Below are 18379 nucleotides of genomic sequence, written 5' to 3' on the forward strand. Positions count from 1 at the left end.
ATGAATTTATCTCTCCAGCCCCTAGTATTTATTTTGTGTGATTATTTATTGTGTAACACTAGGAGTAAGGCAGCATGCTAAAATATTGATACAGTTAAGGAATCTGAGTGAAAGTACAGTGGGTAGGTACTAGTCTTTATGCAGTCAACCCAGGTATAATACATATGATCTTCATGTCCTCAAAGGATGGTCCTTAATTGCAAAGAAAATAGGTAATGAATATTACTAGGTATGCCTAAAATATATATAATTCATAATCTTGAAATAGTTGTAATAATTCTATGAGATGAATATTTGTATTGTGTTTGAATTTTTTTTTTTTTTTGGTTTTTTTGGGCCACGCCCGACTGTGCTCGGGGGTTGCTCCTGGCTATCTGCTCAGAAATAGCTCCTGGCAGGCACGAGGGACCATATGGGACACCAGGATTCGAACCAACCACCTTAGGTCCTGCATCAGCTGCTTGCAGGGCAAACACCGCTGTGCTATATCTCCGGCCCCAGTGTTTATGATTTTTATGGGGCCACACCTCCTAGGCAGTGCACAGTGGTTACTCTTGGCTATACCTCAGAAATTGCCAGGGGTGATTTCTCAGTGCAGAGCCAGGAGTAACCCCTGAGCAATGCCGGGTGTAACCCAAACACCAAAAAAAAAAAAAAAAAAAAAGATTCTTTTGTATAAATTTTTATGTATTATGTAAGTTGCTTCTTTTTGTTAATTCAAATTTAATAACAATATATCTGATCAATTTTATGTAGTAATGAGCATTCTCATTTAGTAAAATGAAAAATTACTCTCAAAACTCTCATAAGTATCATTCAGTGGTCGATTTAGATTAAACTTCTCTGTAGTCAATATTATTTCTCCTATACTATTTCATCTTTCCAGAGAAGTCATGTTACAGATTTTACATTGCATCATATTACATTGTATTATATTATGTTATGATACATTATGATATATTATACAAATTTATGATATATGTGACATTATTTACATTATATCATGATAATTTAATGGGGGGAAATGGATAAAAGTGCTTCATTTGGTATTATTTCTTAAATACTTTTGCATAGTATCTATGACATAATAACTTGTTTTTTGGTTTTTGGGCCACACTCGGTGATGCTCAGGTGTTACTCTTGGCTATGTGCTCAGAAATCGCTCTTGGCTTGGGGGACCACAAGGGATACCGGGGATCAAACTGCGATCCATCCTCAGCTAGCACCACCACTCCAGCCCCGATAACTTTTATGTATTTAAAAATAAAATGAATGGCTATCTTCTACTTAAACAAAAAATAGATATTCTTCTTAATGATCAAATTCCAATTGTCTAAATAAGACATGAATCTAAAAAATGGACAAAGACCTGGTAAAATTTAAATGTATCTCTTTAGGAAAGAAACATATACTATTTATTCATGAAACAACCAGTGACTTATCCATGACTCAGGGTTAAGTTCTTTTTTTTGGGGAAAAGTTGGCATCATGACCCAGGGACAGTCACTATAGATATTATTCTGTATGAAAATTTGCCATGAGTCATTTCATGTCTTTAAATTTGTATCTAAGGACTTATTCGCAATTCATGAGAATAAATAATGTATTCAAAATTAAATATAGGCAGTACCAATGGTAAATATTAAGCAACTTCACATCCTATTTCTTCCAAAATTGGTTATGTGACTGAAAATGTAATTTATTTGTTTATGTAAATTGTGAAATATATTGAATGGACTTTATCCATACTACCAATATCATTGCTTCCAATTTCCTATATCTCATTTGATTTATAGTTTAAGATATAATTTATGTCAAAATACTCTCAAAGAAAACATTAAAATAATATTTTAAATTTCTAGACAACAGTAAGCACTATTGTGTTATTATGGGATATTATGTAAAACTAAAGAAAACATTACTTTTCCTAGAATGCAGTATTCTACTTCTTCTTAATATTACATACGATATGTAATATGTGCAAGTATGCATATGAAGTCACATTTACAGAGAGTAAAACCTTATCAGATTGTTCAGATTTGTTCACAGATAACTCCAAAATTTCAGTAATCAGTTTATGTATTTAATTGTCATCAGACATTTCAGCTATCAATCTAATGTTATTTGTATATAATAAAATATAACCAAATAAAATATAAATTTGAACTTTTCTCTGAGTAAGAAAAGTTAGAGAAAAAAAGTTTAGAACAATCAGAACAATGAATGTAAATGAAAGACTAGGTGATTCACTCAAAGCAGAAGTTTATTTCTCAAAACAGGACTGTGATGATGAGCTGATATTTTTCTCACTGCATGATTCTGCTACTATTAATAAATTATGGTTCATAAAACCTCACAATGACCACTAAAATCAAGTTTCACAGTAGAATTCTCACTAGTCTAATCATTAATGGGACATGGACAAAATATTAGGTTGAGCAAATAAAACAGTAAAAAAGAAAAATATATAAAATATTAACTTATAATCAAGCTAACTTCAACAAACCTTAGATAAATGCATGAAAAATCAATAACTGACTATAGTATAGCTCTATTTTGGTAAAATTTAATTTTTTGCTTACTCTTATTAGATTTTAATACCATTAGTGATAAGTGATCTTTAATTCTGTTTTCTTTCAGAGAATCTTCCATTCTTAGATTTGGGGGCCATACATGGATGTACTTGGGGACAATTTCTAGTCTGTATGCAAGGGAAACTCCTAGCAGTACTGGGAGTCATTTGGTGCTGGGGCATAAACACATTTATACAAAGCATATGCTTAGCTAATTGATAAATTTCTCAGCCCTAGAAATTTCATTTTTTTTCTCTTTTTTTTTTTTGATTTTTGTTTTTGGGTTACACCTGACAGCGCTCAGGGGTTACTCCTGACTACGCTCAGAACTTACTCCTGGAAGGCTTGGGGGACCATATGGGATGTTGGAATTTGAACCACCATCCTTCTGCATGTAAGGCAAAAACACCCTACCTCCATGCTATTTCTCCAGCTCTCATTTTATTTCTTAATGTTTGGCCCACACCTGGTTACTATCAGAGCTGACTCATGTTTCTGTGCTCAAGTATCCCTGCTGGCAGTGCACAGGTGACTGTATTACAAAACAAATGCCTTACCTCTTATCCTGCCAGTCTAGTCAACTTATTATAAAATAAGGCAAAATATCACTTAAAGTGTTCAATGGACCACTAAGTTATAATTTTAGAGTTCTTTTAACTAGTTTCATTAATAAATCACTGTACGATAAAGCCTTACGTACAAATAAAATTAATCAGAGATGCTGAAATAAAAAACTCACATTAGCACAAAATCTGTCATCAATGTTATGAGGATGATTTCAAGATTTAAAAAAAAGTTTATATTAATTATGTATATATTATCACAAACACTAGAAACACATCAAATCAGTCTATACTCACTCTATAGGTTTTACAAATATAGAGAAAAAACAACTTAAAAGCTTATCATAATATTTTCCGTAGAAAGGAGTCAAGAGTTAAAATGTGTACAGTGATAAGAAGTCAAACCAATATTAACCTTTTTTGCTCGAGATTGAAAGTTAAAATGTTCTCTTTGCTCCACTTCAATAATGGACCATTTATCTTATTTAAAGAGTCACCCCTGACCTTAGCTCTTTTCCAGTCCACTTTTTGTTCTTAATATCAAAAATATTCCATTTTTCTAGCAGGAAATTTATATGTTTTATTATTTTCTGCATATACACATGCAGAACATCTTGGGGAGATTTTTAGGAAATTATATGAGGAAGGGTGTCCCACATTTTTTATTTCATAGATAATACATGTATGTAATTAACATGAAATCATCTTCTTCAACCCTCATCATGGTTTAGGAACAAATGGAAACACTTTTATAGATTAGTTTTTAATATAAGACATTTTATAAGTGGCAATATTTGAATTATTTGTTATAAAATTCTAACTACTCTATAAAGTAAGTGCTGGCATTAATCTATTTTCAGTGAGAACGGGGAGATTAACTGTTGCATGTATGGATACATAGTTAAGAATTGTGAATCTAAGATTAAAATTCAATAAACCAAACTGATTATAGAGTCTATGTTCTTAAAAACAACTAGAGTTGGGGCCAGAATGGTGGTGAGGAGTGGTTAGGCGTCTGCCTTGCCAGCGCTAGCCTAGGATGGACTGAGATTTTATCCCCTGGTATCCCATATGATCCCCCAAGCCAGGAGCAATTTCTGAGCGCATAGTGAGGAGTAACCTCTGAGCGTCACTGAGTGTGGCCCAAATAAAAATAAAGAAAACAAACAAACAAACATACAACTAGAGTTATGGGGCTGGGAGGGTGGCGCAAGCGGTAAGGCCTCTGCCTTGCCCGCGCTAGCCTAGGACACAGTGGTCCCCTCAAGCCAGGAGTAACCCCTGAGCATCACTGGGTGCGCCCCCCAAAAAAATAAAGAAAGAAAAATACAACTAGAGTTAGTCTATACATTGTATTATATATTATTTTAACAATAAGTTTCTATACTGCATATTTGTTCACAAAACAGTTTGGAGCTTTTTTATTGAGATACTTTATAAAGAGAACTTGTTGGAAATACATTTTTAATTAATAACTAGTAAATTTTACTGAAAACGAGGCATAGATACTCACACAAAAATTTTCCTTTTGGGGGGGGGGTGGTTTGGATCACACCCAGCGGCGCTCAGGGGTTCCTCCTATCTCACGCTTAGAAATCGCCCCTGGCAGGCTCAGAGGACCATGTGGGATGCTGGGATTCGAACCACCGTTCCTCTGTATGCAAGGCAAACACCCCACCTCCATGCTACCTCTTTGGCCCCTCAGATTAAAATATTCTTAAGACTATTCCTCATGGCTTACTATTTTTGATGCTAAAAGATGAGAAAGTACTATGCACAAAGCATCATGTTTCTCACCATTATTCAAATTTAGGAGCTGTTTGAGAAAAACAAGTGAGCTAAGCTATAAGCATGAATATGTGTTTGAAGAGGATAATCATATTCATTCAAAAATATGGCTCAACTGTTAGATTTCTCTTATAAAAACCAGGTTGCTACACTACTGAGGAGTTAATTTCATTTTATTTTCCTCATCTCTAAACTGGGATTAGACTAGTCCACATTTGCTAGAGAATTTAGAAGTCTAAATAACATAAAACACATATAATTTTAATAACATGCTTTATATAATATAAAATTCTAATAACCAGGGGTGTTAAGATGTGCTTTAGCCACATGAATGCAGTCATTATCAGTCTCCATGAAATCCATTCTTTCTAAACTCTCATATACATTTCAGACTATGCTAGATTTAGTTCCCAACTTTTTATCAACTGTGGAAGGAACTCCCACCATTAACCTTTAAGTTTGGTTCATTAAGCATCAGGAAAGTATGCATTATTTTATGAACATTAAATATTGCATTCTGCTCTGTTTACCAAATTAGTTCAAGTTAATGTAGCATATGCAGAGAAAATATGCTGTTATGAAAGTAAATAATTTTCATATTTGATTTCTTGTTTCATATAAAAATTTTGTAGAATTATCTGACAATGAAATAATAGAAATAAAACTTTAAAAATAGACAACACTATAAAAATATTTCTAGGGGCTAGATAGTACAATGGGTAAGATTTGCTTTGCATGTGTCTTACTTGTGTTCACTCCCCCAACATAACCTATTGTTTCCCAAGCACTACCTGGACTGATTCCAGCTAAAACAGGAGAAAACCCTGCATATCATCATGTGTGGCCCCCAAATAAACAAAATATGTCCATATATGTAACACAAGTCATGTTTTTAAATAATTTTATGATTTTGCCATTTGGTTACTAAGCCAATTATTAAACTAAGTAGACAAAACAACGACTCAGAAATCGCTCCCGGCAGGCTCAGGGGACTACATGGGATGCCGGAATTTGAACCAATGACCTTCTGCATGAAAGGCAAATGGCTTACCTCCATGCTATCTCTCCAGTCCCTATTTTTTACATTCTTTAGAATCCCTATAAGTAGCATGCAGATAATATCTGCCAATTTGAAAGTATTCCCCTTTCTTGTCAGTTTTGTTAACAACAGAAAAGATGCAGCCAAAATAAAGTCAGACATGCATGTTATCTCAGGTTTATAATCTCTCACTTGATGAAAATTTGAAATAAAGCAAAAGAATCTCTTGAATTACTAAAATAGCTATTTCTAAACTCTTATTTACTCATACCATATTACTAATATTTTAAAGAAATTTCTAAAACAGTTTTTATTTTTTTTTTTACATTTGCCTCACTAACTAGTGTTCTTTTTTGTTTGTTTTGTTTTGGGGGGCCACTCCCGGTGACACTCAGGGTTACTCGTGGCTATGTGCTCAGATATCATTCCTGGCTTGGGGGACCATATGGGACATTGGGGATCAAACCGTGGTCTGTCCTAGACTAGCGGCAGTAAGGCAGATGCCTTACACCTCCGCACCACTGCTTCGACCCCTACTTACTAGTGTTCTGGTCCTAGTCCATACTCTGCACTCAGGAATCATTACTTGGATTGCTCAGGGTCTTATGGTATTGGGAATACAACTGTTCATTTGCCAAAAAAAAAGTCAACTGCCTTTAATCTCTCTCTCCCGTTTAACAGTTTCAGTTTGGATGCTCTTAAAATATTATGATTAATATGAGACAATGGTTTTAAAACAATATGTTCTTGAAAGGAGCTCTCTGTGGAAAGTACCTTAGGGAATTATGCTCAATTGGATTGCTGTCAAGAATCATTAGATATTTAGTGACTTGAAATAATACACATTGTTTTCTTAGAACTCTGGGTAGCTAAAATTCAAAATCACTTATTTTGGACTAAGCTCAATATGCTGCTGAACATTCTCAGTGTCCTTTCCATTTTCAGAAGTTACCACATTCTACCACTCAAGACTCCTCCGCCACTGTCACTGTGCATGTATCCTTATATATTTTCTCTCCATTCAGTTATTTCTATCTCCAACTTACAAGACCCATTATGATTACATTGCATTCAGCTTAGCTGGACAACCTACTTTAAAATGTCATCTCAATATCCTTTAGTAAGATCTACAGTCCCCTTACCACATGAAAGGACACATTTACAGACTGAGAATGGGACAAGACACCTTCAGAGGCAGATGTGGTTTTTCATTATGTTATGGTCAGATTAAATTTTATATGTTGTGTGGAAGAGAAACATAAAACTTTCATAGCCATAATTAATAACAAGAGAATAAATAAATCAGGATGCTGAAGAACATTATAAAATTCACAAAACCAAAATGTAAACAGAAAATAAGATAACTTCCTGACCACTTATTTGTCTATACTATTATATTATTTTATATTTTACCAGACACAGAGGGAAGAAATTCTCAATTAAAGGGTAGGTTTTTATATTTTCTTTATAAGATAGAATTTTGTTTATTTATGACCTACAATTGTTTCTGCTTTGGGCGAACTCTTGACTTTGTGCTAAGGGGTCACTCCTGAAGAGCTCAGGGTGTTTGAGTCAAGCCCTGTTTGTTTTTTTAAAAGACAAATCTGTATATTGCATGCTATACTATACCTATTGAGATTAGAAATGTATTAAATATTTATTTAATTATTATTATTTAATAAAAGATATTGTAGGATAAAATTAATTAGTGGTCACTAATTTAAAAAAGAATAAAGGATGGTACCAGAGGCAAGAAGACTCATGAACATTGAGTGGAAATAAAAAGTGAACAGAGAACCCAACTTCAAGGACAATGGAATCAAAAGACCCAAACAACAACAAGCTATACACAGAAGGGACCTGTTACATCAGCAGTCCTGGAGGAATTGGGGGGGCGGGGCTAATGGTGGAGGTACTGGATGCATGCTAGGAACAGGGGCAGGGGTGGTCAACACTGTGATGAGAATTGCCCCAATCCCTGGCACTGTACATTAAACATAGCTGTGAAAGACTTGTAATTCACATTGGCCTCAATAAAAACTATTAAAAAAATGATAAAGGAGGGGCCGGAGCGATTGTGCAGTGGTAGGGTGTTTGCCTTGCCAAGAGGATGACCCAGAAAGGACTTTGGTTTGATCCCTAGCATCTACCCATATGGTCCTGCAAGCCAGGAGCGATTTCTGAGTACATAGCCAGGAGTAACCGCTGAGCGTCACCGGCTGTGCCCCACCCCTGCAAATGATAAAGGAGAATAGGGGTCATTGGGTAAAATGTGTTATTATAAGGTATAGAATTAGTGGTAAACTCTAAATATTTTGTTTCGATGTGTATTCATAATAAGATTCACATAAACATGTATATTATAGTGCAATGTTACTTTAATAAAAATATATACATATATTTTGAGGGGTCACACCCAGCTATACTCAGGGCTACTCGTGGCTCGTTCTTGGCAGGAATCATTCTTGGCATGCTCAGTGAACCACATATGGTGGCAGGGATTGAACATTGTCCAGCTGCCCAGAGCTGTGCACAGGGTAAGACCTTACCTGCTGTAATATAATCACTCTGGTCCCAATAAGATCCTTGTAAAATTAGTCATAATCATTTTTCCTCGAAAATCTCTTACCTTCTCAGAGTCTTCAATACCTATAATTCCTAAATTTATAGGTACAGCTCCAAATAAAATCAACAAACTTATAGATAGATTTTATTTCATAGTCATAAAGCCTCAAGTTGTTATGTCTGAAACTAAATTTACTGTTTTCTCCTACAAATTATGTTCAATTTCCCAGACTTCTTTTTCACATCAGAAAACATTATTATAATACTATCCTATAGACAATCAATAATCAAAGCATAATAGTTGTTCAAAATTAATTTCACTGACATTTACTTTTCTTATTATTCCTCTTATCTATCTTCTCAGTTCATTTTCATTCTTATATTGCCTCTATCTAATCCTTAAGCATAACATGGCAAGATCTCTTTGGGACATAAACAGGTTATTTTAATTCCTTTCTAATATCGGAAAATTCATTTATGATAATAGCCATGATTCTTGAGCTCTATGGAATTACCACATAGATATTTTGCACTGGTCATTTGTGTACCTGTTGTTTTGGATAAATGTTAAGAAAGACTCATTCATTCAAAAAATTAGCCTTTTTGAATAATGACGAACAGTCATTGTATATTTAGGACCCAATTTCTGCCAAAATAAAGTTTCCCACAGGATTCTCCTTGTCACCCATGCACAAATTTTTCTCAAAGATATGAACTGCACTGTTTAATTTTATACTTAATTGTTCTACTTGTTAAATATTTGTTTATAGAATTATATAAACAGCTCCAAGCCTATGCCCATGTGTTTGATTCCTAAACATTTTAGACAGCAGTGTCCAGAACATATAAGTGTACACAAATAATTTCTGAAGGAATAATGAGTAAATGAATTTTCCATACAAAGGCTATGCCAACACATTTAAGTTAAAATATATTTTAGACACAAATAAACAAATAAAAGACAGGTCTAGAAGAAACTTCCTTTGTTTAGAGAAATCTGATTGACTAGAAGAGGCTCCACAAGGGAAGCAAAGCCATTCAGTGTTGATGGATAAAAATAATCATATCATAGGACTCAAAAATCAATGACTAAAGATTTCTAAGCTAAAGGAATGGCAGTTACAAAGCAAAAGGTTTTAAAAGAATATTATTATTCATAGAACTCAAAGTACTTTCTAATATTAGAGTGTGTAGTCCTGCATATATTACATATTAATACCATGAATCCCTAAGGACAAAACCTAAATTATGGAGAACATTGCAGGAAATACTTAGAGAAGCTAAGAAATGTGAAACTTAGTTTTGTTTTTATTTAGTGTTCTGGGAAGACTTGAGAATTTATATAGAATATTTTGCTTCACTTATAAATTATAGAATTCCTTCCTAGAAAAATAAATCAGCTTTTGAAGAGTTTATATTTCAAGCTTTATTACCATAAATGCCTCTCAATTGTGAGTTTATCACATATTATTCACAAAAGTATACTATATGATCCATGGGAAACTATTTAATACTTTAGATTTATGAAAATAAAATGGGCTTTTTCCTTAAATATTTTGGTTTGTATTTAAATATATTTAAATGTATGCTTTTCAAAATGTACTGTATTATATTATATAAAGAAACTGACTAAATCTACTAGATTAACATTTTGCATTTATATTCATCCTATAAATGCAAAGGTGAACATACCTAGAATTCGTTAACTAACAGTTATTTTTGGTGGTAAATAATGATTAAAATCATGATTTAAAATTCAGTGAGAACTTCTTATTCAGATAAGATTTTTAAGATATTTCAGGTATAGATAATCACGGTGATAACTTTGAAAACAAAATGCATACAACAATTTTTGCACTTAAGACTTAACCAGTTCACGTCTTTGAACTAATATGTTAATTTGAGAACAATTTGATGTACACTTACCTTAGCAATCTGGACACACCAATTAAGCAGCAATTGAGAACCAATGTTATCCTTGTGTTCATGGACATAATCCAATAAGCAGCCATGTGGCATTAGCTGGGTAACTAGCTGGATGGTTGGGCTCAGACACACACCTAATAATCGGACTAAGTGTGGATGGTCCATACTTGCCATGATCAGAGCTTCCTGTAAAAATATATACATGTATATTAATATTACATATACAAATAATCATTTCACCTCAAAGGTTCTTAACAATTGTGATACTGAAAACAATTTTAAATAACTACTTGTACTCGTTGGAACCAATTAAAAAGCAAATATATTATTGTAGCTATCCTAAAATTCAAGTGAAATTAAATGAAAAACAGACTATAGGTTAAAAAATGTTATAGTATAGAAAATAGTCTAAAATTATTAACTACATGTTCTTTTTATATGAACACAGGAAGAATTTAGGTATTGTCAAGTAACTGGGTACTAAATCCTTTACGAATAGGAATCTTTATCAATTGGTCATTGTCATGAAAACACAATAATCTACATGCAATTTGAAATTAAAGTAAGGTGACCCAAATTACGTTCACCATTTTAAATATAAACTGAAGATGCACATGCATGTATAATTTATAAACTTTAAGTATAAATTTAAAAAATCATTACAAATATTTCTATTGTTTATTCATGTAAATTTATTTTATGCTGAAATAGCATTGTATTATAATTTATTATTTGCAGATTTTTATCATTAGAGTCATCATATATTATGTTAACTTAATGCATAAAAAGTAATATTTGTAACATAACTTGTATATGATTTTATTTAATTTTAATACTATAATGATAAATTAAGTAAATTAAGGGTATATTTATATGTTAATTAAACATTATTAAAAATATGTATGCTTAATAAAAACAATGCTTAAAATGTAAAAACAAATATATAATGTTTATTAATTCATATTAAAGTTACTTTCTAGTTAAAAGTCATCATAAGTCTCATTGTTATACAATGTGAAAGAGACATAACTTAATTCACATGGTAGGAAAATATGACCTTAATTATAAATCACTATTATCTGTGTCATGAGAATACTTATTGTACCTAAGTAATATAGCATTGCTATTGAGGTAACATAGTTGCAATAATTTTAATATTAAATTTTTGGTATCAATCCTGAAAAATTTTAACTGAAATTTTCAAAGTAGAAAATTTAGCAAGTAAATAGCTATTTGAGTTTCTGTTTAAATGGCATAGTAGACTTAATACACAAAATTGCATTCAATTCTTGTTTAAATACACTAAAATAAATAAAAATTAAGAGTCAAGCTTCAACAATACTAGAAAGATAAGTATAGAAAATGAAATTGGGATGATTACTAGTAATAACAGAAATCTAACACCAAATTTGCAGAAAGGTGAGAGAATTGAAAAAAAAAAAACCATTTAACTTAATACTTTTGGAAATTATCCTCAAAGATTCAGACATTAGGATTACAAAACACTTGAGTTGAAGTGGAGGACTGATTTCAGCAGGATTGTTTCAAATCTATTCAGAAGCAATTAGACTATAGATCTTCTCTCCTACATCCTTATGAGAGGCTAAATAAAAATGATTGCATGCTATGGAGATTAGAAGCAATGGATAATGAACTCTGATGAAAATAGCAGGCTTATGGAAATTGGTATATGATGAATATTGGGACCACTCCTACTCTCTAACTCCTTCTCCCAAGAGTAACAGTATCTTTAATTTCTAGACAGCCGGGTAAATAGTTCAAATTTCCATAGCATGTACCTTGAATGCTTAAGGCCCGCCACTCAGTTCCCAGCACTGGAAGGACCTGTAATTTGCTGCAGGATTTAGTCTTGAAAAACTCTAAGCACCGTTGGGCACCATAAGGCCATGGTGTTGAACCTTAAATCATGCACCACTGGGAAGTGTAGTATTAGGATTTGCCACTAGAGCTCCCTCTAAGCACTTGTATGAAGATACTTTAAAAAATCAGACTCTTTTTTTAGTTAAAAATGCTATATCCATACAGCAAAATAAATGGGTATGCAAGTATTTTAGACATTTTTTCTCGGATTTATTATTTCAAATAATTTCTTTCTCTCTTACATGCTTTTATAAATTAAAGAGAGATGGACAAAAGGTGGACATTGAATTGTGATAACAAGTGAATGGAAAGTAAATGATATTCTGGAATGACAGTGTGATTGTAATAGTTGCTAGTACAGACTGAAATTGAGCATATATTCCTATAGATAATATAAAAATTATAAAATACTTGAATACCTAAAACATTAAAGTACCTAAATCATTAAAACATAAATTTTCTAGCAAAAGTTGAAGATAAATTAGAAATACTTATTATAAACAAAATATTAAAAATAAAAATACTAAAATTTATTTCAGATACAACAAAATATGCAAGGAAAGATTATTCAGTTTACTACAGAGTATATTTAGGAATAGTATATAGTCATAATAAAGCAAATATATATATATGATTCTGTTAAAATAGCTAAAGGAAGGTAGATTTCTGCCAGGTGGAAATGGAAAGGTATGACATGTATATTCCTATTGTTGAGTCAGTAAAACTGGTAGATAAGGCAGAGTTAAAAAATTATATTAAAACATATTATTGGGGAGTTTTGTTTATGTATAATTATAACTAAGTAATAAATGGAATTATCAAAGATTAGAAAAAGAGAGGCTAGAAAGATAGTACAATTTGAAGGACATTTACTTTGTGTGGTAGACCCTGGTTTGATTCCCAGCACCAAGTATGTTACCTCTAGGAATAATTTCTAAACACAGAGCCAGAGTAAACCCAAACACCATTCAGTATGAATCCCAAACAAATACCAAATAAATAAACAAATGAAACAAAATTAAAAAATGCATAAAATGACTTTTTTTCTCATAGCAGATAATAGGTTTTGGGAGAGCAAAAGGAGGTAACTGAAGAATAAAACCTTCCATCATCAGTAAATCATTTAAGATGCATTGCTACCTGAAGGTTTGAAGAAGACTGTTCACATTTAACTTCCACTACCATACTGATGGTGCTACATTCAGCACATCTTAAAAATTATTTGTCATCAAGGAGTAAGGCAGATGAATTTATTTAACTTAACCAGTGTTTGAGGTGAAGTGCAATGTTTTATAATTTGATTAAGAAAGAGCACAGCAGTACTTTATAAAGAAAGAAAACACCTAAAACCAAAAACAAGAAATAAGGTGGGGAATGGCATCAGCCAAATTCAAAGAATTTATTTTTGAGAATTTATGGGGAGAAGGAAAGATTCTCTTTTCCAGATGACTTGCAACCATATTCCTCTAATTTGCATTTCTACAGTCCTCTGTGAGACCAGGGGGAATACCTGTTTCTCTAATGTGCTAAACATATCTCCCCTGAAACATTTTGAAAATAGGTAAGACTTCTTTCTAACTTCTAGAAGATTAACAGTGGTGAGTACAGTCATAGACAAGCTTGTCTCAAACAAGTCACCAGTTTCTGTCATGGAGTCATAGCTACAACTCAGGTTATGGCTAGTAAGAAAAGATAATGCATATTACATAATAGGTCCCACTGGGACAGATTTACAAGTACAAATAATACACCCAATAACTTTACAAAAGAGATAGAAAAAGTTTTTTGACATTAGAGTTTGTGATACTCAGAGACAGAACTTTGAGTATGAGTATTAGTCTGAAATTCTAGGTAGAAAAATTTTAGTGGGAACACAGTGAGTACAGCAAGCAGGGTTCTTGTCTTGCAAGTGACTATATAGGGTTTGATCCTAAGCATCCTATATGGTTCCCCAACCACTGCCAGGAGTGATTCTTGAGTACACAGCCAGAAGTAACTCTTGGCACCACCAAAAATGTTTTAATTTTACTTACTGTATATATATGTATATACATGTATGTATACACATATACATACATATATACACATATGTGTATATATACACACACTATATATGATGTGTGTATGTACATATAGGTTTAGTTTAGTTTGGGGTTTCATGCCCAACTATTCTCTGGGTTTATCCCTAGCTCTGTGCTCAGCAGCTACTCAGCTGTTTTTTGAAAAACATATGTTATTCAATTGTAGGAATCAAAGCCAGGTGAGTTGTTTTCAAAGCAAGCATGTTATGGCTGTACTAGCTCTCCAGACAGCAGTAAATATTTATAATAAAGCAGACAAATAAACAAGCAAACAACTTGTAAATAAATATGTAGACAAACAAGTAAAATATAAATGAAAATACTAACCAAGCTAAACTACCGAAAAATTATTTTGTCAATTATTATTTATTAATTAATACATAACTGCAAATTGTATTAAAACAGTTTCTTTTCTTCTTACTTGAAAATTTATGACTTTCTGAGGTTAGAAACACTTAAATGGACTGATCTAAGCTCCTAATATATTTTTTAGCTTTGACTGGGCAAAGGCAAAACTTTTAGAGCATTTTTGAACTCACCAAACTGTACTAGTCAATAGAGATATCACGCAAGAGCCCTTCTTATTCTCTTGTACCCTTAACCTTCATTAGTGAAAAAAAACCTCCACTGATTCATCTTTAAATGTTAATATGTCTGACTTATATGTTTATTGTATGTTCCTTAAGTGTACACTGTTAGTCCTCATTATTATGTGCCAAATTCTGAAAAAAGTATTAGAATATATATAAATTATTAGTTACATCACTCTTTCTCTGTTGAAAGACATCAGCATGAGCGATTTTCAAGCTCTCTCATTCAAGCTCTCTAAATAGAGTGCTGGTGAAGTCCTTTCCAACTTCTACATTTTTTCATGCCAATAAATTTTTTTTCTAGTCAGTTGTTTCTATGCTTTTTGGAGTATGACAAAACATATAAGCCATAAAAATTCCTTTAATAAGCCCACCATAAAAAGATATAAATACACACAGCAAACAAAATAAGCCAGCTCAGCAAATCTTTTAAGCAGAAACCAGAATTGATAACTAGATATGAATATGAGCTTACAAATTTAAATTTACTTCACACAAAATTTAATTACATTTTAGTTTCTTCTGATAGTTTTGAATGTTTCCATTGTATCAGATTTGCCGCAGTAATTAACTTCACTTTAGGAGGACATCTTACCCAGACATTCACTTTGGCTAGTTAGTTCTAGATGTGAATCTTAGAAATCCACATAGTGACTTCCCAAGGGAAATTAGGAAACTTGTATCACCTACATACTATTGTTTTTAAAAATCACTGCAAATAAAGTCGCATGAAATAGTAGTTATATATATGTATATATATATATATATAATACTACAAAACAGTCAAAAGAGTGCTGCCGGGTGTGATCCAAAAACCAAAAAAAAAAAAAAATTCTCAGTTATAAAACAAAACTAAGTAATGGTGTTACTGTCCCACATCATAGTAGGGGTAAGTAGCAAGATCAGAGTTAAGACTCAGGATTTCTGGTTTCTACAGCTGTTTTATTGCTGATAAAATAAAATACTAGGGCCAGGGTAATAGCACAGTAGGTATGGTATGGCATTTGCCTTTAAAGCTGCCGACCAAGGACCCACACGGGTTCAATCACTGATATCCCAGATAGTACCTGGAGTCTACCAGGACTTGATTTCTGAGCATAGAGCCAGGAACCCCTGAGCATCGCTGGGTGTGGCCTAAAAACTCAATAAAATAAAATAAAATAAAATAAAATAAAATAAAATAAAATAAAATAAAATAGAATGAAAAAGAGTGTCCGTAGAAATAGCATAGCTGTAAGGTGTTTGCCTTTTGCTAGGCCTGCCCAGGAAGAGCCTGGATTTGATTCCTGATATCCCATATGGTTCCCTGAGCCTGCAAAGAGCGATTCTGAGCCCAGAGCCAGAGGCGTCACTTGGTGTGACCCCAAAACCAAAAACCCCAAAACAAACACAAACTAATAAATAAAAAGAAAATAGAAAGAATAATACTGTAATTTATTTGGTGTTTTTAGTTGGGATAGACCTCATAGTGCTGAGGGTTTATTCCTGGTTTTAAGCTCCCCACTAAAGATCACCTCTGGCTGGCTATGAGACTACATGAGGTGGCAGCACTCAAATCTGGGTTGACGATATGTAGGGCAAGCACCATATCTCCTGTACTCTCTCACCTCTAAAATATTGCATCAATTTATGCTAATTTTATCAGCACTTTGAAGAGTACATGCACATATTGTTAGCAAGAAGACAGCCAAATTAGCTGAATCTAAATGAGTTGGATCAAAATATACCTTGGTACCTGAGGGGCAATTAAAAACAAATAACAGATTTGCATTTACAGGTTAACCATCATCGATTAAAATATGCTCTCAGCAAATAACAAAAAATATATATATTTCTCTGACATCCCAATAACCATATTTGGCACAAGCGATTTTCTAAGATAAGTAAATATTCTAATTTAAAATATCAGGAATATTTTCAGGTTATTGTAGATGCTTGTTTAGAGTAGATAAACCATTGTTAAAGGCTTTACAACTTAAAGAACAATTATAATTCCATTTTAAATATGCATTCAAAAGGTCTACATCAAAATAGGGTGAAAAAAAGTCGTTGAAAGTTCTCTTTTAAAAACTCTATTAGTAAGTCCTGGCAAAAAAGCTGGGGCTGCATAAAGGAAAATTGCTCATCACACTACAAAGAGTATTCGAAACCAAATTGCAGAGTATTTGCATAATAGTTTTCTCTTTTTTTAAGAAAGGATGAACAAGACACTAATTATAGGTTTTATTTTTTCATAAAGGAAAGAGCAGATGGCTCTTGGGAGGGTAGGAGAGTATATAAAGAAAAGAGAATGTGGGTTCATTTTGAATGATGAGCAGGATGAAAAAGGAAAATTTTCCAATATTTTAATAATGGTGTACTGAGTTTCTATAAATTACTGTGTTAAAATTAATAATGTCCTCTGTTACCTATCGCTGTGTGGGACCTAGGGAAGCAATTTTGGAATCTTTGTTGCTGTCACTGGAAAAATGTTCTCATGGGACATTACAATAAATATAAGTTGACAGGTGCATTATCTATTTTTCCAAAAATAAAATTATTCTACCTTTGTTTTACCCTGTGCTTTATGCATTTCTGGTAGAAGAATTTAAGAATTTTCTCACTGGGCAGCAGGGAGTTATGTAACAGGTGCTACACTGAAAAGTAAAGAAAGAATATTTTCCTTAATACTGAGACCTAGATCATAAAAGGACATTTTCTTAAAATACCTACTGACTATCAGAACAGAGACAAAAGGCTTTGAAGCACGTGTGCCATGTTTTGCTAGCTTCTTCTCTTTGTATAGCTATTTTTGTTGGAAGGCAAGGCATTTTTTTACAACATGGTTATCATTTTTTTCCTAGCTTTCAGATGTTTGTACCTTGCCACCTTAACTTGTTTACTTATTCAGGATGAGTGATGCTTTCACAAACTAGAAAAAAAACCTTAGAAAAATGGTGAGTAAAATATATGTGTTATTTTTTTCTGAAAACACAACCTGAACGTTAGAGTTATTTCCACTGCCTCAAAATTTCTGAGGACTATGAATTTAATGTCTTCTAGACATTTTGGAAAATCTATCGCATGATGAACAAGATAAGTTCAAATGTGGATTAAAAATATATATAGGAAACTAATAGAGATATGCAAGTCACATTTGTGAACCTTTGAAGTCATTGCCTTCCTTAGAAAGAGTGAGGGTGCTAGGGTTGAAAACAAAGAAGGAACTTATGATAGTGATAGAAATGAAATGAAATGACTGTTCCATATTGTTTTGCAAACCTGTTTTCTGCAGAAAGCACAAGATAATAAAATAAATAACACTGCATCTGTTCCTTCATGTTTAGAATAAATAATATTTACTTGGGCAAACAGGTGAACTGCAATTAAGCTG

General features: G+C 32.7%; 1 protein-coding gene across 1 annotated transcript in view; it reads right to left on the bottom strand.

The window, feature by feature from the left end:
* ERBB4 (erb-b2 receptor tyrosine kinase 4) overlaps positions 1-18379 on the bottom strand; it is a 1143943-nt gene that overhangs the window by 200276 nt on the left and 925288 nt on the right. The window contains exon 20 of the mRNA XM_049784132.1: positions 10455-10640. Within this exon, the coding sequence (XP_049640089.1) occupies positions 10455-10640 (186 nt within the window). The remainder of the gene's footprint in view (positions 1-10454; positions 10641-18379) is intronic.

The sequence above is a fragment of the Suncus etruscus genome, chromosome 1, assembly GCF_024139225.1.
Source record: "Suncus etruscus isolate mSunEtr1 chromosome 1, mSunEtr1.pri.cur, whole genome shotgun sequence".
NCBI lineage: Eukaryota > Metazoa > Chordata > Mammalia > Eulipotyphla > Soricidae > Suncus > Suncus etruscus.